Source organism: Acomys russatus, chromosome 7 (genome assembly GCF_903995435.1).
Source record: "Acomys russatus chromosome 7, mAcoRus1.1, whole genome shotgun sequence".
NCBI classification, from domain to species: domain Eukaryota; kingdom Metazoa; phylum Chordata; class Mammalia; order Rodentia; family Muridae; genus Acomys; species Acomys russatus.
In genome coordinates, this window is record NC_067143.1 from 6,782,773 (window position 1) to 6,803,893 (window position 21,121).

Consider the following 21,121-nt stretch of genomic DNA (forward strand, 5'->3'; position numbering starts at 1 on the left):
GTGCCTGGCTCAGAACTTTTCCGGAAGGCCCTCAGGTCTGAAGTGATTAGGGTCTTTGCCACTGCGGCCCCACTCCTCCGCTTTCCGGGCAGACTCCAGGTGCTCCAGGCCGTGGTCCGTGATTCCAAAATAATAGCGGTTTAGGAGGCCCTGAAAGTATTTCCTGCCCGTGCTGAAATCCAAGGAAGAGAGACCGGAGATGAATTCCACACCCGACAGCTGACCTCTGAAGTCCCTTCCCTCCTCTCCTACCAAGGCATGACCCAGAAAATCCAGGAGGAGTAAACACTAAGGCACAGGGAAGTGGAGGTATTAGTCTCTTGAGCGACCCTTCCCATATCCTGTGTCAGGATGCATTTGAGACCCCAGGTTTGCTTCTCACTTTTTCTTTGGGGAGGGGGTACATCCTCACCCTCCCCTCTTACCCTCCCCGCTATTGCTCTACAGGCCACCCAGACCCTGGAAGAAGCATGGGCCTTAGGAAATGCCGCAGGCAGAAATGGTGAGAGGCACAAACCGGAACCATCACCTGATTATTTTAGCCGCCCAGATGCCCCCAGATCCCCTTTGTTGGGCCTCGAAGTTCCCACGAGCATAGAAGTATCTGTCTGAATTTTGGTGGCCGGCTTCTAGATTGTCCCGATAGGCTCTCCACAAGTCCCAAGTTCCTACAACGGAAGGGAAGTGACAAAAGTGAACCTGGGGCTCACTGGAGAAATGGAGGAATGTTGCAGAAAATATAAAAAATGAGTGACTAATACTGTTTACTATTGACCGCCTAGATTATTATGGTGATATTATCTAACCCACTGTCATAATCAATAAAAGACACAGACCCCTGTCGTATTTTAGAAGAGCCTTATTTTACCTGGGGCTGGGCAGATGTTAACGCCCTGAACTACCTCCCATTACCTCCAGGCCCCATCCCAGGCTGTCTGCCATAATCATTTCTATCTGGGCTACTTCCCATCCATAATCCCAGCATGCTTGCTTATGATGCTCACGTGGGCGACAGTTCCTGTGAGGAACTTCAGGGTTCTTTCTCCTGCCTCGTGTGGTTCTCTACCTATCCCATAGCGATTGTGTTCTCTCTCTCTCTCTCTCTCCCCCTCCCCTCTCCCTTTCTCCATCCCCCCCTCCTCCCTCTGGTACTTTCCTCCTTCTACCCAAGATCCTTCTGTTCCCCCCACCAACCCTCCATCCTTAGCTCTGCCCCTCACTTCTGCCCTGCCCAGGTAAAGGCCTTTTATTTAGCCAATCAGGATTAATTTCTTAGTCAAGGTTGCAAATGTCATTGAGGGTGGTGGTGGGATATGAGAGCATGAGAGACAGCTAGCAGGCAGACCTCAGGGAGCAGAATAATTAACAGTAGAATACATAACGGGACCAATCCTCAACAGAGCAGGGAAACCTTCCTGTGGATTGCCACACTGGTGCCCTCGACAGGATAATCCTTTGAAATGGTACATGGAGGTTTGTGTCTCTTCCCTGGAGACCTGTCGAGGGCCCTTCTCCATGGATTAAATTGGGCTGACTGACAGTGTCCTGGGCTGTGTCTTACATGGGGCTCTGTGCGCTATGCACACAGAAGAGGAGGGACTGTCCTGTCAGAGGGCTAATAACGGACAATGACCTCCCAGGGGTCAGATCCAGGAAGTGCTGTGAGAGGAGTTGGAGGACACACATTTACCACCGCCCCTTCCAGATGTGCAACCAGGAGAGCGTGTTAACTGCTTTTCTCATCATCTTGACAACAATCTCTGACAAGCAGCTTAAGGAAGAGGGCTGTACTTTGGCTTACAGTTGGAGGGGAACACATGTGGTGGGACGAGGGGGCTGGCCACAATGTGAACATTTACCCAGTCTAGGCACCCCAGCCCATAGAATGATGCCCTGTGTATTTATAGGATGAGTCTGGGAACACCCTCACAGACATATCCAGATGTGTGCCTCCTAGATGATTCTAAATCCAGCCAAATTGCCACGGAAAATTAACCAGCACAGGCTGCTGAGCCTAGTTCAGCTCTATCTTCAGCTGCAGGGGAGGGGAGAGGGGAGAATGAGGGGGGGGCAGGGGTCGTTACACACACACCTCCTAGTAGATTAAAGAGAAGACAGACTAGGGTGCTGTGCATTAAATGCCTAGTAGGGTGCTACAGAATTTGCACTCCTTTCCCCATTACTGAGGGATGGCGGTAACAAAGAGATACAACTATGTCACCAGTAGGCTGACAACAAGTTTAACAATTGACGTCCATGCAGACAAGAGTGTTAACCAGCTGGACCTTTGTAGTTATAAATTATGGAATTACAAAGCAGTAGAACCTTGGGACCTGCTTGCCGTCGTCCACCAAAGCTTAAATGGCATGTGCCTCACAGCCCTTGGGTACTGCTCCTGGGCGTGTATCCCTAGCAGAAATGGGAGTGTATCCCCAGCAGAAATGAGAGTATATCCCTAATAAACAAATGAATCATCACCAAAACACATGTTCACGGTGTTCATTTTAGAGTTCTCTGTAATGGCCCCAAACTAAAAGATCCCGGTCTTTTGAGAACTGTAGAACGAGTAAGTAAACGTTGGTATCAAAATACGTGACAATGTGCAGTGTTAAACCTCCAGGAGTTCCGCATCCTTGCTCTTGGCTGTTTGTCTAGAATAGGATGGGATTTCCCCGTGAAAATATTATCTGTAGATATTCGCCCATCTACTAAGCTCACGTGTCTCTGGAGACAACTGAGTGCCCACTTACACTCTGAGGCTGGGGAATGTGCTGTCTGTGAGCTCCCTCTGTGGAAACACACCCTGGAAATCCTGATACCTCTGCATCAGCATCAGCAGCAATACAGGCTGGACCTTGTGAAAGGTGTCTGAAGATCCCTGAGAGGGGACCATGTGACCAGTGCAGAAGAAGTGGGAAGCCATTGAAAGCCAAACATTTGTAGCTTTTTAAAGGGGCCCTTGCACTTGCCAGGCATGTGGCACTGTGCCGCCCTCCTCTCAACTTCCTACCTTGCACAGCTTCCTTGAAGAATGAATACCAGCTGTCACCACTGACTCCCAGGAACAGAGAGCAGACGACAATGACTACAGCGAGCCGCATGGTGCTGCAGGAATGGGAAGAGCCGCCAAAACAGACCTACAGGCTGGGGGGGGGGGGCGGGGGAGGGAGGTGGCACACACCTCCAAACCAAGAATTCCCAAGGCAGAGATAAGTGGATTTCTTGATGTTAAGGCCAGCCTGGTCTACATGGCAGGTAGCAGACCAGCCGGGCTACCTAGTGAGACCTGAGACCATGTCTCAAACAAACAAACAAACGAAGACAGACCCACACATTTTGACAAGTTACCCTCCATATCCACTGGTTCCTCTCTGAATCATTTACTGCAAGGACAATAGAAATGGGCTTTAGGGGTCTTGGCTAGATCGTGGATAAGCGAGAGTTCCAAGGTATTGCTGGCTTGCAGCCCATTTGCACTTGGTGAAGCTGACTACAGCCGATCCACAAGCCTTTCCTCTGTGCCCTGTTCCACTTGGATCAGCCCCCACCCCATGCCCCCACCACCTCCACCCCCCTAAAGGTGCAGGGAATTCTGAGGCTGGGAGTCCATTGGCAGTGTGCTTTCCCAGCATATCTGAGGCCCTGGGTTCCATTCCGGCATTGCTACACGCCTGTAACCTCAGCACCCAGGAGGCAGAGGCAGAAAGTTCAGAAGTTGAAGGTCGTCCATGGCTACAAAGTTAGTTCCAGGCCAGTGCTGCCTATATGAGACCCCCATCTCCAGGTGCGGGGGCGGGGGGAAAACCATCAGAAAACATACTTTTTTCCCTCCAATTAGAACTTACCAACTATGTATGAAACGGATCTCAGGACTCAAACGTGAACCCAAGCAGCACCTTCCTGGAAGACAGTGGCAGCTACAGCTGAAGATGGAGAGGAAGTAGGGCTGCTAGGACCCTCTCTTCATGGAGTGCCTGCTTCTCTCTCCCACCCCCCCTATCATCTCTCTCTCTCCTCTCTCTCTCTCTCTCTCTCTCTCTCTCTCTCTCTCTCTCTCTCTCTCTCTTCAGTCTTCAACATTAAAGAGAAGAGCGCTTTGAAATCCAACAAACCTTGGCAGAATCCCTCTTGCTCAACCTTTCCTGGTAAATAAACAGTTACAGGCTGGGACTATAGTCCAGTGGTAGGTGCTTGCCTAGCATGTGTAAGGCTCTTTCCCCCACCCCCACCCCCGAGACAGGGTTTCTCTGTGTAGCCTTGGCTGTCCTGGACTCACTTTGTAGACCAGTCTGGCCTTGAACTCACAAAGATCCACCTGCCTCTGCCTCCTGAGTGCTGGGATTAAAGGTGTGCACCACCATGCCTGGCTGGTCATGGTGTTTTATCACAGCAATAGAAATGCTAACTAAGACATGGACACAATTCCAAAAGTCCAGATTCCTGAGAGCCGAGGTCTTCTTTGCTCATGTTGTTCACACAGAATCCCTGTGGCCTGAAACAATGCCCAGGGTTCTGGTTTCGTGTCTGTCACTGTGATAAAAACACCCTGATGGAGGATGACTCAGAGGAGGAAAGGATTCAGTTGGGTCACAGTTCCAAGTTACAGTCCAAAATTGTGGGGAAGTCACAGCGGCAGGGTCTTAACCACATCCGGGTCAAGAGCAGAGAGAACTGAGTGCACCCGTGCTGCCTGCTCACTGCTGTTCTCAGCGAGCTTTCTTCACTCTCACACAATCAGGACCCAGCCTAGGAAGAAGCACCCACTCATATTCAGGGTGGGTCGTCCCACTTAAACTAACAATCAAAACAACCCTCCACCGCAAGCCCACAAGCCAGCCAATCTGATCTAGGCAGTTCTTCAACTGAGATTCCCGTCTGGGGCAATTCTAGGTTATGACAAATTGATATTTAAAACTAACCAGCACAGGCAGGTCCCAGTAAGTCTGTATTAAATATTTGCCAATTGAGCATATGGAAGGGTGCAACTGAAAGGTTTTAAAGATTTCCTCATGCAGTGTCGTATGCTTAAAACGACAAGTAGCCACCAAGTAAAGAGAAATCTAACCCAACATTTAGGAGGCTAAGGCAGGAGGTTCATGATCTGGGCCAGCCTGGGCTACATAATGACACCCTGTCTCAGAACAAATATTAAAAAGGCAACTAGTAAGCTGGGTGTGGTGGTGCATGCCTTTAATCCCAGCACTCATGAGGTAGAGACAGGTGGATCTCTGTGAGTTCAAGGCCAGCCAGGTCTACAAAGCAAGTCCAGGACAGCAAAGACTACCCAGAAAAACCTGTCTCAAACAAAACAGGAAAAAAAAAAAAAAAAAAAAAAAGGCAAATAGCCCTAATTGTCTATATCATGTGGCACATGAATTGAAGCCATAGAATTGTCTTTCATGGATAAGACTGGAAATAATCGCCCCCCCCCTCTCTGTGTGTGTCTTTCTCTATCTGTCTCTCTCTCTCTCTCTCTCTCTGTCTCTTTCTCTCTCTTTCTCTGTCTGTCTCTCTCTCTGTCTCTTTCTCTCTCTGTGTCTCTCTCTCCCTCTCTCTCTTTCTCTGTCTCTCTGTCTGTCTGTCTGTCTCTGTCTCTTTCTGTCTGTCTCTGTCTCTCTCTCTCTCTCTCTCTCTCTCTCTCTCTCTCTCTCTCTCTCTCTCTCTCTCTCTCCCCCTCTCTCTCTTTCCCTCTCTCCCTCTCTGCTGGATGCCTAAACAGGGCTCAGGCTCTCCCTGGCTTAGCTGATGCCCAGCCACAGAAGAGGACAATCTCCTTTGCTGAGTCCACATATTCAAATGCTAATCTCACCCTGAAACAATTTCAAATACAAATGAGTGCTCAGACAGGCAGTGGTGGCTCACACCTTTAATCTCAGCCCTTGGGAGGCAGAGGCAGGCAGATCACTGTGAGTTTGAGGCCAGCCTGGTCTACAAAGCGAATCTAGGACAGTCAAGAGTTCACAGAGAAACTTTGTCTCGAAAAAACAAAAAACAACAACGACAACAAAAAACAAATGAGTGTTCAGTCTACCCACCTGGTGGACAATGAGAGCAAAACACACTTAAAACAAAACAAAAACAAACTATCCCAGGCAGCAAGACAGTTCTGACCTTTGCTATGCCTTACTGAGAAAAGCATTAGTAAAGTTGTTTGACTGTGTTCAAGCAAGCCGCTGGGTTTGAACCCAAAACACCCAAATCAAATAAATTAAAAAGGAGACAGTGATTGGGGAGATGGAGCAGTTCGTACAAGGCTTGGGGTGCAAGCATTAAAATCTGAGATCAACCCCCAGGACCCATGTGAAAAAAATCAGATGTGATGGGAAAAGACAGTAATCCCAGCACTGGGAAGGAAGAGCTGGACAGAGCCACGGGGCCACTATCAGGCCAGCCTAGCTGGACTGAATGTCTGTAGAGTTCCAGGCCATTGGAAAACCCTGAGTCAAACACAGGGCAGACAGTGCCTGAAGGATGAGACTCTGCTTCTGCCTAAACACAAACACATCTGTCTGCACAGGAAGAACACACACACACACACACACACACACACTCAGGCATGAGCACACACGCACGCAGGCATGCACACACGCACATGCACACATACACATGCACACGCACACACACATGCACGCAAGCACATGCACATATACACACACAGGCACACACACATACACACACGTGCACGCGCGAGTGCATGCACACAGAAACAATATATTGGGAGGCAGTAAGGCATTCTTCTGATGTAATAGATGAAAGTTGGTGGGTAACTGCATTTCATGGCAGAGTATCAAGGTGGCAGTGGCTGAGGCAGAATTCACCACTGGAATCACCCGACAGTTGTGTCCTCTGTCCACAGAGGCAGAGAAAAACCAGACTAATGAGCTAATAAAAGAAGAGAGGGTGCAGGAATGGGACAGACACTGGGGCTGGGGGGTAGGATACCAAGATGTCTGGAAACAGTGACTCTCTCACTCACTCCAGAGGCTTGAAGAGTTGAGGGAGCATGAATGAAGATTAGGTCAGTCATCAGAGCTTTCTGTGTGTCTAACTACTGAGAACACACCACCTAAGCCTAAACACTCTATTCTAGACCATGTTCACATTGTTGACCCGTTATACCAAACACATCTGCACACTGAAAACACAGGAACAGGAATACTCATCACTTATGAATTTATTACACACACACTATAGGTTATCCCCACTCGTGATGGACAAAAAGGCGAAGATCCACATGACCTATCCCCAGGCCTCACAGCACAGCCTCCTGAGGCTCAAAGGAGGATGTTCAGTATTTGTCAGGTAGGCCCGCAGGTCTGAAGTGATTGGGATCCTTGCCGCTGCGGCCCCATCTGTTGGCTTTCTGGTCAGCCTCGGAGTCCTCGTGTCCACGACCCATGAAACTCTGAATGCCCTCCCTTGCATCACTAGGAGGGGTAGACAAGGAAGACATTGGTTACCAAGCTGTGTGGGCACAGTCTACCCTCCCAGTTCTCTCCCTTTGCATGGGATGGCTTTAAGAGAAAACCAGGAAGGACCAGGAAGGAAGAGCCTTCAAGGCCCAGCACTGCTGAGGCCACACTGGTCACCCTATCCTGAATGAGCAGTGCCAGACAGGCAGGGCTGAGAATCACTCCCTGTCTGCATTTGCACGCAGGCCTGGCCAGCATGCGCTGTGTGCTGACTCTGCCTACAGCCCAGGATCTACACGGAGCAGGGATGGAGGAAGTAACTGATTGAGCAAGAGGAGGAGGGGCCACAGACTGGCATGGCCTTCTCCAGGCTCACCAAGTGTCCTAGAAGAGTCATGCCTGCCACCCACCCCATGTTCCAGCAGTCTGAGATACCTGATGACTTCAGCGGCCCAGACTCCCCCAGGCCCCCTTTGGGCAGCATCATAGTTTCCCCGAGCATGGAAATATTTGTCTGAGTTTTTCCAGTTGGCTTCCTTCATGTCAGTGTAGGCTCGCCACATGTCCCCGGCCCCTGGATGGGAAAGACCACAGGAACATGAATGCAGAAGCTCTGCCCAAGCCTTATTGAGGTCAGAAGGGAGGAAAAATACTCGTGGCTTGAGCCTGTAGTCAGAGCAGCCTGAGACCATAGTAGACAGGAACACCGTCCAATCCTACTTAGTCTCCTCAGGTCCCTACTAAGACTCATTATGGGGTGGGGTGTCCCATGTGTTAGCATGACCAGCAAGCACAGTGCACCTGTGGAGCTGCCTGCTATTACTCAAATGGGAATATGGAATAGAAAGAAGACAGATGTCATCACAGAGCAGGAATAGCTTCGGCCATATTGGAATGTTGCATCCCTTGTCCCGAGGGCTCACCTGACACTGAGAAGGTTCTCCAGCATTCCTGATGCCTCACAACCCTAGTGGATCATCTACTGACAGCCCCCATGCCAGGCCACACCCACGGCCCATTACTAAGAGTCTAGGACTAAGAGGACACAGCTTCTGCAGTACTGAACCTCCTGGGGGGATGTCACGCGCACCTAACAAGTTCCCAGGTGAGACAGCGAGCAAACACATCAACCAGAGAAGGCTGGCCTCAGGCACAGCCAGGTTCAAAGCACAGCTCGGCCACCTTTACAGTCACGAGTCCCAAATGTGTATTTGTGTGCACCCCACACACCCCATGAAAGCATACACTGAGTCGGGGTGCTGACCCTAACAGCCGTCCGTCATTCATCAGCCTTACCTTGGTAAGCCTCAGAAATGAATGAAAACCAACTGCTGACTCCTAGGAACAGGGAGCAGAAAACCAAGCCAGTGAGGAGCTTCATCCTGTCAGAATGAAAGGAGAAGTTCAAGGAGACACGCACAGATTTGCACCTCCCCCCTGGGCATCTGCTATCCAGGGAGAGGCCGGTTGCTCACTCCTACTGCTGCTCTCTAGGATCTCAGTGGGAGACCCAGGTGACCTTGCAGCAGTAGGACCAACGTCAAAAATCACACACTTCAAGTCCTGATCCCCTCAGCCCTGAGGCGACATCAAGGTAGAGTAGATAGAGGAAGACAAACACCGAGACCAGATTGCCACCCCCCTACAGGAGCCCTCAGGTCTCTAAGAGTCACAGATGTGTATGCAAGTCACTGTCACCTGAGTGCTGGAGGAGCAGTGATGGTCTGTGGCTGTCAGGGAGGGCATGCTGGTATTTATGCTGAGACTCCCCACCAGGTACGTGGATGTGGGTGCCCAGCTTGGTCCCTGGGGAAAGTCCCACCATGTCATTTCCAGTCAAAGACCTCCAAAAATCTCCTTGGACTCTACTATGCGCTATTCATGAGTCAGCTTACCCGGTTGTGCAACAAAGGGACACAGGGCAGCTTTGACTTTTTCTTTTGTTAGCTGTTGGGTTAGGAAAGGTTCCCTCGGGGAGGGGGACTCCTTAGATGCTGGCGGTGCGGAGTGAGAGGTATTGTATCCAGGGTCTAGCTTTCTTGGCTGTTGGCCTATGGGGGGCTTTATGGGCACAGTCAGTTGTGTTGAATCTCTGACACCTAATGGTGCTCCTATCTGTGATGCTGAGAGGACAGTTGTTCTTAGTGGTTGATTAGCCAATGCCCACAGCCAGGAGGAAGAGCAGAACCTACGAAGGCAGTATGCCCGGAAGGCTGTCCGAGTGATGAAATGCAATAAAGCAGATAGAGGTCTAAGAACTGCTCATTGTTCAGAGATGAGCACGGATCCTGCTAATATGCAGAAAAACAAGAGAGTCTGTGATTGGACCTGCTCTTTTGTGTGTTCATGGTTGCCCCCGCACCCCACCCCCACCCCCGTGTGTGGGACCAGAATCCCAAGTTCAGAGCGAGCCTGCAGTCCGTGAAGTCCACATGGCGACAGAGTTCAGGAGAAGCTGTGGGGCCTGGGAATCTTCCTCCCATCCAGCAGAGATCACAGCACACAAAGGTTCTCCCAGACACAGCCCAGGTCAGGATGCGGTGCTGAGTCTGGCGAAGAGAAGAGAGACTTTGAAGACATTGCTAGAAATCTATGAGTCAGGAAATGATATGCAGAAATCACACAGAGAATCCGCAGACACCATTTCCCACTTGTTGAAACAGCCTGGAACTTAGTTCAAGCGCGGTACATTCTAGAGACTTGGGAAGGCCTTGAACTTTTGGTTCTCTCAGGACGGGATGACTGGCTTCTGGGTATGCGTGTGTTCAGAGCAATGCTGCACTCATTGTTTTCCTTTCTCCCTTTGTTTCTTTTCTTAGACAGAAATGTCTGTTCTTATTGCTGTAAACTATCAACCAGTGGGAAGTATTTTGGAGGGACAGCTGAGGAGACAGCGGTGTCTACATTCTTTGGAGCAGACTCTGATGTGGGTGGCAATGGTCAAAAGATTCAGATAGCGAAGGCTGGGTGAGTTCACTGAGAACCGTTGTTTCCCTGTGAAGTGCCAGTACAGATTCGAAGTCACGCTAGGAAAGCTTTTGCTGCCTTTATCTTGGAAACAGACACCCAGTAGGGCAGACTAATGGCGGAAATGAGTGACATAGAAGCCATTTGTTTGGATGGAGAGGAATTGGGTTTGAAGCTGAAAAGACGCCTCAGAGAATTGTTTGACTGGGTGAGGGTGCTGGTTTCAGAGCTGCAGTGAGCGCTTTTTGATAGAGCCAGTGCTGTTGGACAGGCATGGAGAGCTGTGGGTGAAGTTCCGGCGTGTGCTCTGAGCGGACGGAACACTGGGAAGGCTGTTTGCAGAGGACCAAGGACTCTTACTGATGCTGGCAGGGTTAGCAGGGAAAGGGGGACTAGTGATATCACATTATCAGGAGAGGACCCTGGGAGGCTGATTCTGGTCACTGAATAAGGGCTGTGCACTGAATGCAAGAGAGGGATCTTAAAAACAAAACAACGACACAATGGCGATTGAGAACTCTGGACAGGGGCAGCCACCTCCCCTCCTCACACTTGGGGCCTCCTAAGGAAGCTGGTACTCAGAAGCCAGGCTGACGCTTCCCACAAAGATCAAATAGACTGTGAGGTGAAACCATGGGCTGTCCTTCTGGCTCTCTCCAACAGGGCTCCGTCTACTCTTCAAAGCAGGTGGGAGAGAATGGAGGCCCAGAGAGAAGAAAAGAGACAGGCCGGGGAAGGCCGGCTAGCAGGAGTGCCTGTGGCCATCATACGTTCTTGAGACATCTCTAACGCAATGTGTTTATGAACAAGCTTGTTGTTGTTGTTGTTGTTGTTGTTGCTGCTGTTGTTCAGAGATGATATCCAACTTGCAAATGTGGACATGGGGCTTGGAAACATGGCTCCGTAGTATTGTACTTGCTTTGGGTGTCGCAGATCCTGAGTAGATGAAAACCACATAAAAGAAATAAAGCAAGCCGGGCGGTGGTGGAGCAGGCCTTTAATCCCAGCACTTGGGAGGCAGAGGCAGGTGGATCGCTGTGAGTTCGAGGCCAGCTTGGTCTACAAAGTCAGTCTAGGACAGTCAAGGCTACACAGAGAAACCCTGTCTCAAAAAACCAAAAGAAAAAAAAAAAAAGAAAAAAGAAAAAATGAATGAAAGCAAAACCACATCCATTACAACTGGCAGGCTAATTCTGCCTTCAGAGATGCTTAAACACAGCACAGAGGGTTCAAGTTTCACCATACTCAGATTTGCTTCCCCTCCCCCTCGTTGGCTCTCTGAAGGCAAGACGGGCCACCAGCAGCTCTACAGAAGCCACCCACCGAAGTTTGGCCAGGGTTCTCGCTCCTGCCTCATGTGATCTAACCACCACGGTCTGATCTGGAAATACAGGCTCAACATGTGCTGTCAGTGTTTCTGTCAGTACACAATGGACACAGGCTTCATTAAGTTGGACTGAGGGACCTGAAGTGGATTATTCAAGACTTTACGCAGTGAAACTGATCATGCCAGTCTTTGTATGTAAAGAATAAAAGGTCTTCAAAAAAAAAAAAAAAAAAGACTCAGGTTCATGGATCAGAGTCACAGTCTACTCGTTACTTCTGTCGTGACCACAGACTGTCTTCTGAATGATACTGTTACAAAGGAAGAAAAAAAAAAACAAGCAAACAAATCTACCTCAAAATCCATTCCTCTCAAAGAGCCTGTACAATCCTTCAGAGAGCCTAAGAGAGTCTGTAGGAGTCATTCAAGGACCAGAACCCAGGACACAGTGGCCCTCAGCCAGCACTCTGCCTACTCCAGCTCTCTATTCAGAATTCCATAAGGGAACTTTCCTGGCAATTGGTCCACCCCTTGGAAAGATGAAAAGTGGCTTATGGGAATTCTAGGATAGGAGATTAGGTTGGAGGAAGGCCATGGGTCAGGGCAATCAAGTTCAGGCAACAAAAACTGGACATTATCCCCAAGGTACCCAGCATGTTTATCCCTAAGAGTCGGCCCTGTTACAAAACACCAGAGAACCTGTCCAGGAAAGGCCATCACTCTGAGTTCCCATCAAAGACCTCACAATCCAGCCACTTGGCCTTGGAAACATGGGCCCAAGGTGAAGAGCCACCTTGGGTCCTGAGGCCTAGATTGACTGTAGCTCTGCCTTATGCTGAAACTCTGGGAGATACCCAGTGTCCTAGAGTAAAAGCGATAATGTCTAAAGGAAAGAGTGGGATGGAATGTGGCCCCTTATATTCAGCCACAGTCCTACAGTGACTCACGGTCTAGGAAACTGGGCATCACTGGACCGATGTTTCTGCTCTCCTGGGTCTTTCCTTTGCCTTCAGTGACATGTTCACCTATGCTCAAGCACCTCACAAAGACCGCTGTGAGGTGTCCACCACGCGAGCCTAACCACACACAGGTTTAAGCCAATGAAAGGCTTTATGAGAGCAGGGTTTGGTAACACAAGCTTTTAGTCCTGCGCTTGGAATGCAGGGACAGATCATCTTTATGAGTTTGGAGCCAACCTGAGCTTCATAGTGAGTTTCAGAGCCATAGAGGGAGACCCCGTCCCTTCTTTGTGAAACGCTGTCTCATGAAAAAGCAACAACAACAAAGCAATAAGTAAAAAATAAAACTTTATCAGGTTGCCAGTGAGCACACTTTGTTTTAGGGATCCCAGTGTAGCCCCGAGGCTTTCTCAGGGTGAGCTTTTGAGTACAAACCATACCCTTGGTTGACAAAATTCAGTCAACAAGAACCGTTAGTCAGAAGCAGAACCAAAGATACCCAAACCCAGGGTTTGCACATAAGAGCCTCTCCCAGAGCTCTGGCCTTTGATGCCTTAGGTCTTTGCTATGCATTAGGCAGGTGATGCTGCCAATGGACAAGCCCTATGGCCAGAATAGTACTGCCGTCAGGATCTGGGACCTGTTACAAAACAGGAATGTGTCCTGAGAGATGCAGAGTCTTAGTTCCTTTCTGTTGCCATGACAAACACAACAAGCAAGGGCAATTAGGGAAGAAAGAATTGTTTTGTTTCTTACTGTTCCAGAGGAATAAAAATCTATCATGGTGGGGAGGCACAGCACCAAGTAGTGGCTGGTATGGTAACAGCATCAGGAAGCTCAAAGGCAGGCAGGAAGCAGATACACAGGAAGTGGGATGAGACTATGAAATCTCAAAACTCACCCCCGAGGGACATACTTCCTCTTAAGGCTCCACCTCTCAGAGGCTCCACAAGTGTCCCAACAGTTCCACCACCTGGAGACCAAGTGGTCAAATACCAGAACGTAAGAGGGGCAGTTCTCATCCAAATCACCAATACGGCAAGAGACGACCAGGTCATTGCGCGAGCATCTTAGACTGGACCAGCTCCAAGTTAGACAAGATAGATCCTTTCATCCATATGGCCTCTGGGGACAATAAAGAGAGAGTGAACCTCAGGCGCATGAAGCTGTTGCTGACCCAGCAGGGGAGACTCCTCTGCACTAACTTGTTAACCAGAGGAAGAAGGGCATTGGTTATAAGCAGGACTGGAGTCACTCCTTACTATGATCCAATTCTGTATAGAGTCATGTGTATTATGAGTTTATGTGAATGACAGCCTAACAGTGGTTCTGTTTGTTTGTTTTGGGTTGTTTGGTTGTTTGATTTTTGGCTTGGTTTGGGTAGGTTTGTTTGGGTTTGAAAATAGGAGACAGGAATTCTCTGGGTAGCCTTACCTGTCCTGGATCGTGCTCTGTAGATCAGGCTGGCCTCAAAGCTGCCACTGCCTCCCAAAGTGCTAAGATTAAAGGCGTGTGCCACACACCGCCCCCCCCCACCCCCGTGCCCCAGCTGCACCGTAACTGTCTTGTATACACCAGTCCCACCCACATCTGAGCAGGACCTTGATATATGACGCTCACGTGGCCATGCTGTCACTAGGCAATATGACGTTTCTGTTCCATTATACTTTCATGGGTGTCAGTGACTAAAGTGCTGGGGTTTTATCCATGGCTGTGTTTTATCACATGTCAAGGGTTCTCTGGGTATGTCTATTTGACAGTGACTGAACCAGATGTGGAAGAAAGAGTGGAGCTCAAGTCCAGGTTACGGTTCCATAGATGTGCGACTGGTAATAAGGGGAACGGTGATGCACGCTTAAGAGACACCCCCATAGGTATTTAATAACAAAATGGGTAATAACAGAAAATACCTAAAGGAGTGATTGTGTAGAAAAGTCCAGTTAAGGAACAATTACAGCACAGGATCACATTTAACTTAGGATTGCCATCTTCCATGAAATAAAAACAAGAAATAAAACAAATGAGTGAGCAGCAACTTAGCTGTCCAAGTCTACTGTCCATTTCCTCCCTGGCTTCTTGGAAGCAGACTGGCAACTACTGCCTTGAGGCATAGGAGGAGGAGTGTCCCTGGTTCACCTCTTCGGACAAGTCAGTCACAAGTGTCGTGTTCCAAAGGACTTAGTGAAGAGAATGGACGTCTAACACTGGTGAAGTGTGTTCCTTCCGAAGCTGGTACCCAAGAAGAAGGGCAAACCCTGTTGCCATGGTGAGCAAGAGGTTTTCCCCGGGTGCATCTGAAGGTGCCAGCAGGTGCTGTGTGCACACCTCTGCACCTCTCCCTCATGCACGGGCTTCCTGCCTTCTGCAGCCTGCTAGGCCTTGTTTGTTGCAATGAGTCAGGGCAAAGGACACTGGGAAAGGGAGGGAGGACTCAGTCCTTACCCTCCTGTCTGCAGCAGTGACAGGATTGTGGAGTTTTCAGCAGCAGTGTGTGTCAGCAGACAAGCCAGCTCTGTCCAATTCACAGATTGCTTGTGCCTGCCTATGCAAACGTACACACTGCCTGACAAACAAATCATGCCACAAACACACAAAATTGGTGCAGCTATGGTCTCATTTACAGACGTACTTTTAATACTATTTTCCAAGCTTTGTTTAAATTCAAAGGATTAACAATAACCACCCTATGCATCCTCACAGGCATCCGCACCGAGAGCCAGGCATCCATCGGAAGCTTTAAGAATGTTTGGAAGCTGAAGAAACGGCTCAGCAGTTAAGAGGCTGCACTTCCAGAGGACCTGGGTTCAGTTCCCAGCACCCAATGGTGGGTCACAACCATCTCTATGTCCAGTACCAGAAAAGCTGACAACCTCGTCGGCACAGCATTTGTGTGGCACACAGATATGCATAATGGGAGCAAAACGCACATGAAATCAAAAGTTTTGAAAAGTAACATTGGACAACTTCCAAAATTGTAGTGAGTGTGGGTACCTGGATAACGAAAGACTATATCATAAGGAGAACCTGACATTGTCCTGTGAAAGTAAGATAAGAATGTTCTGGAAGACCTTTTTATCTCCATGTTGAGAGCTGCTAGTTTTGACTGGGTTACTCTGTTTGAGGGGCCTTAAGAGCTGATATATTCAATTTCCTATATCTCTAACCTATAGTAGCACAGAGCTAAATGGCCATGAGCTCCAGGTTGTCTACCGGCCTCTTCTTCAGTCTAGATTCTGGAGAGTTCTAGATGCTTGGGGAAAATACATGAACTCTCTCAGCCTTAGTTTTTATTCTTCTCAGAAACAGAAATAAAACTGGCCCCATGGAAGGTAAGGATAAGGAAAAACAATACGCCCATAAGGATAATAAGTCCTGGTTATCTGTTAGTGGCCAAAGCATGGTACATGGGGCTCAGGCCTTTATTTCTTTCCTTTCCTTTTTTTTGTCCCCAAGACAGGGCCTCTCTTTGTAGCCTTGGCTATTCTGTACTCACTTTGTAGACCAGGCTGGCCTGGAACTCACAGCGATCCACCTGTGTTCTTACCTACATGAACACCTGCACACCAGAAGAGGGCACCAGATCTCATTATAGATGGCTGTGAGCTACCATTTAGTTGCTTCGAATTGAACTCAGGACCTTTAGAAGAGCAGACAGTGCTCTTAACCTCTGAGCCATCTCTCCAGCCTTTCTTTCTACAGACAACATATTCAGAAATTTCCATTTACCCCTTTACAGTTTTTGACTGCCCTCTAGAGCCAGGTCCTAACTAGACACTGATGGCTCATCAGTGACTTTACCAGGTTCTCCCCTGCATCAGCTGCTGAAAATTACTCTGAGATCTCATTCTGCTGGGCCTCGGTCACTCTCCTGATCAAATTACTCTGGCCCCAGGGTCTTTGCAGTCACTACTCCATCTTCTAGAACACTGTTCTCCCGTCTGGTCACAGGGATCTTGTCTCAGATCCGAGTAGATGGTGTCATGTCGGGCAGGACCCAGATCATCCAGCAGGTAAGGCATATCGTGAACTGAGCCTCTTTCTGCTCATGTTCCCTGTCCATCTATAAATATTTTTTCTTTCTTTCTTTTTTTTATTAATTTATTCTTGTTACATCTCAATGGTTATCCCATCCCTTGTATCCTCCCGTTCTTCCCTCCCTTCCATTTTCCCATTATTCCCCTCCCCTATACTGTTCCTGAGGGGGATTACCTCCCCCTGTATATTCTCATAGGGTATCAAGTCTCTTCTTGGCAACCTGCTGTCCTTCCTCTGAGTGCCACCAGGTCTCCCCCTCCAGGGGACATGGTCAAATGTGAGGCACCAGAGTACGTGAGAAAGTCCTATCCCACTCTCCACTCAACTGTGGAGAATGTTCTGACCATTGGCTAGATCTGGGTAGGGGTTTAAAGTTTACCACCTGTATTGTCCTTGGCTGGTGCCTTAGTTTGAGCAGGACCCACGGTCCATCTATAAATATTAAAAGCCCAGGATATCGGGACCAATACACAGCTGATGACAAGACCTGTGCATGAGATCCATAAAGAATTAAAGAAATTAAGAGAAAATCAAAATGAAGAAAATCCAAAGAAATCCTCAGTGTCGTTTCTGTGAAAGCAACCGTGCTGTCAGGGTGGAGTGAAGGTCATCAGAGAACTCAGCTCAGCTGAGTGCATGGTGCTCTCTCTGCAGCAATTGTTGCTGCTTCTATGGCTTTGGGGACAGCTTGTGAATACTTGAACTTCCTGAGCCTTGTAAGTGTCTTTGACAGCCTCTGCTCTCCAGGAGGGCACGTTTAATACAGAAGACATAGCGAGATAGCACACCATTCAGGCTTCAAAAAAACCAGGAAAGGACAGTTGCACTCAGGTGTTGTGGCATACATTTGCAGCCCCTGCTTTTGGGAAGCAGAGGAGGAGGCTGTCAGGTGTGAGGCCTGCTTCCGTCATCTAGCAAGTTGGAGAGCAGCCTGTACCGCCTTGTGAGACCTTGCCTCAGAAACAGGAGCATAGGGGGTAGTGACTCAGCTGTACATGTGTGGCCTGGCTTAGACAATTCCTTGTATTCAGTGATCAGGAGACACCACACAGCACAAAGATAGATAGATAGATAGATAGATAGATAGATAGATAGATAGATAGATAGATAGATAGGTGCAAAAACCAGAAAAAAGGCTGAAGGACTCTCTTGGTGGAGCGAATGTAAACTGGTGAATAATTGGTTTTTAACTCTCAAGGAAATGGACAAAAGACAGTAGCCGTGGCCTGGAGGAGGCATAGTGCTGCAGTCTTTCTGGGGCTGTGTCTCCTGTCACCACAGTTGGTGGAAATCAAACTAACACACTGCAAGAAGAGAAAGTTGACAAGAATGGTGAAAGCCAGACTCTGAGGTCTGAGTCCGGGCACATTAATGCCCCAGTCCTTTGTGACCTTTAAACAGTGTTTCTGATGTACACACCATCAGGAACAGGCTGAACCCAAGCTGGTGTCTCTTCTGTGTGCTTCTGTATGGGACAGGCCACCTCCCCTCCTTGTGAGAAATCACACACAGTTGCAAGTTATTTCTTCTTGTCCATGTTTATTACACACCTACTATGCGTTGTCTAATAAGTTTTGTGGGTACAAGACTGAAAACCTCAGGGCCAGTCCTCTGGCCACAGCTCACAGCGTCCCGTGGCAGGAAGAAGGAAGTTCAGTATTTGTCAGGCAGGTCCTTAGGTCTGAAGTGATTGGGATCCTTGCCGCTGCGGCCCCATCTGTTGGCTTCCTGGTCAGCCTCGGAGTCCTCGTGTCCACGGCCTATGAGACTCTGAATGTTTTCTCTTGCGTCACTAGGAGAAGCAGACAAGAAGCAGATGGGTCAGCAAGCTGTGTCAACAGTCTGCCCTCCCTGTTTTCCCCTTTGCATGGCATGGTTTCAGGGGGAAACCAGGAAGGGCCAGGAGGGAGGAGCTGAGGCCCTGCTCAGCCCAGCTGTCACTCCACACTAGATTAGCACCACCAGAACACGGGGCTGACAGTCACTCCATGTCTGCATTTGGGAACAGGCTCCCATAGCATGGCTGTGAGCCAACTCTGCCCACAGCCCAGGGGGGCCTCACATGAGCATGGTTTCTCCAGAGCTCGTCTTCCACTGCTTTTCCCAGGACAGTCATGCCTGCCACCCACCCCGAGTCCCAGCAACCTGAGGTACCTGAGGAATTCAGCGACCCAGACTCCCCCAGGACCCCTTTGGGCAGCATCATAGTTTCCCCGAGCATGGAAGTATTTGTCTGAGTGTTTCCAGTTGGCTTCCCTCATGTCAGTGTAGGCTCGCCACATGTCCCCAGCCCCTGGATGGGAAAGACCACAGCAACATGAACCTAAAGACCCTGCCCAAGCCTTAGAGAGGACAAAGGAATCGATTGAGTCCGGTCAGAGCAGCCTGAAGCTCACACAGCCAAGGCCAGGGCACCCCACGGCTGGTCCTGAGAGTGCAGGTGCAGGGAAAGACTGGTGTGGACCTCGGTGGTATCACAGCTCTCTAGGTGATGCCACCGGGACCTCACACTGTTCACAAATGCATTTAGGAAGTGTCAGGTGGACTTGACAGGCAGACGGGATTGCCTCAAGCCCAGCCGGGTTATGATCTCTGCTCTGCCTCCTGCTGTATGCAGTGCACATCAGGGATCCATGCAGGATTCCCTGGCCCATCCTGCCAAGCAGGCCAGTGAGTCGAACCCTCTGACCCCTCAGGAGACCCCTGAGGCAGTTGCCCCTTACCGTGGTAAGCCTCGCTAATAAAATCAAGCCAACTTCTACTGCTGACTCCCAGGACCAGGGAGCAGAAAATGAGGCCGGTGAGAAGCTTCATCCTGTGGAAATGAGAGGGGAGGCTGGAGGGGATACTCACAGGCTGGTGCCCCCGCCTTGTGCATCTCTCCAAGGAGGCTCTTCTTACAGCTGTTCATGTGTGTCCTAGCAGCGCCCCCTGAGACCTCAAAGCAGGCCCCCCTCAGAACCACGGGGCCTCAGCTCTGACCCCACCCTGCCTGCTGAACTGCCTCTGTCTAGGGAGGCAGCCAGGCAGCAGTGAGGGAGCTGGAGGCAGAGACAAGGTTGCCTGCCCCTCAGGGGCCTCTGATTCAGTAGGAAGCTTTTCCCATGGGTCCCCTCAGCCCGGCACAGACACCACAGCAGGTGAACAGACGCGAGGAGGTTCCCTTGAGAGGAGAGCACGCTTGCTGACACACAGCACACAGTGAGTGTCTGTGCTTGGGTCTGGCCCTCACCTGATGTCTGCTGAGCGCAGCTGGTGGGCTGTGGCTGTAGGTGAGAGGAGCCTGGTATTTATGCTGAGCCTGCCTGCTGAGGTCAGGGCCAGGGAGAGCCTGGCGTGGTGCCTGGGGAAACTCCCAGGAGCTCATTTCTTGTAAAGACTGCAACAGAAAGCCTCCTGGTGACCACTGAGCTCTTCATCCACAGGTCACTTTACCCAATTGTGCAATGTGGACACACGAGACTGTTTTCTCTGCCTTGGTAGTCTTCTAGCTCAGAGTAGATAACTGGTCAATATTCGTGAAGTGAGCATGCCGAGAGGCAGGCAGTGTCCATCTCAGAAGAGGATCAAGGCTCCTAAGAAAAGCCATTAGAAACATTCTTGTAGCCAACGCTTGCTTTCCTAGCCACTGCCTCTGGTTGGTTTTCTTTTCTTCCTTCCTTTCTTTTCTTTTCTTCTTCTTCTTCTTTTTTTCTTTTCTTTTTCTCTTTTTCTTTTTCTTTTTTTGGTACTGATCTTAAGTCCTTCTCCCTCTGTTTCCAAGACAGGATTTCTCCGTGTAGCTTTGGCTGTCCTGGACTTAACAGATCTGCCTACCTCAGCCTCCCCAGTGCCGTGTTTACAGGCTTGAGCCACCAGTGCCCAGCTGACCTAAATGTCTTTGAGTTCAACTTTAAACTAATATTGCTTCACTGAGCAGCCAGCCCCAGCAGACGTTATGTGTTTCTGAAGGTACTTCTAGCACTTTCACTAGCATAAGGTTTCAGCTCTTAGCGAGGACACTTGTGTCTCCACTTGCTTGGTAGTGTGACAAATGAATTAAGTCAACTGCCCCCACAGAGAGCAGGTATTAGAAGGGCCTTACAGCCCGGCGTGGTGGTGCACGCCTTAAATCCCAGCACTGGGAGGCAGAGGCAGGTGGATCGCTGTCAGTTTGAGGCTAGCCTGGTCTACAAAGTGAGTCCAGGACAGCCAGGGCTACATAGAGAAACCCTGTCTCAAAAAACAAAAACAAAAAGAAAGAAGGGCTTTACTCCTTCCTTACATCTGTCCTAGAAATATGAAGTCAGGGATGGAGCTTTGGGTGTAAAGAACTAAGAAACCAGTTAGGAGGACTGAGCCAAAGCAGCCTCTCTCAAAGAAAACAACAGCCCATCAGGGAAACGCTAGGCCAGGCAGGTGAAGGGTGGAGATAGCTCGCAGAG

At 49.5% G+C, this 21,121-nt stretch overlaps 2 protein-coding genes across 3 annotated transcripts; both read right to left on the bottom strand.

The window, feature by feature from the left end:
• LOC127191472 (serum amyloid A-4 protein) lies at positions 1-3,136 on the bottom strand. The gene is made up of 3 exons (XM_051148583.1): positions 3,011-3,136; positions 530-668; positions 1-172 (listed from the first exon to the last, which is right to left on the bottom strand). Exons 1-3 carry the CDS (start codon positions 3,099-3,101, stop codon positions 10-12), a joined length of 393 nt encoding a protein of 130 aa, XP_051004540.1. The 5' UTR covers positions 3,102-3,136; the 3' UTR covers positions 1-9.
• Positions 3,137-7,158: 4,022 nt separating this feature from the next.
• On the bottom strand, positions 7,159-20,003 carry LOC127191474 (serum amyloid A-5 protein-like). 2 transcript variants are annotated; one of them, XM_051148586.1, is made up of 4 exons: positions 19,930-20,003; positions 19,421-19,512; positions 18,852-18,990; positions 7,159-7,427 (listed from the first exon to the last, which is right to left on the bottom strand). In XM_051148586.1, exons 2-4 carry the CDS (start codon positions 19,509-19,511, stop codon positions 7,289-7,291), a joined length of 369 nt encoding a protein of 122 aa, XP_051004543.1. In that variant the 5' UTR covers position 19,512; positions 19,930-20,003; the 3' UTR covers positions 7,159-7,288. The 2 variants fall into 2 exon arrangements, with proteins under 2 accessions (XP_051004543.1, XP_051004542.1); XM_051148585.1 differs by lacking the exon at positions 7,159-7,427 and adding an exon at positions 18,311-18,489 and having other exon boundaries at positions 19,930-20,002.
• Positions 20,004-21,121: the final 1,118 nt, after the last annotated feature.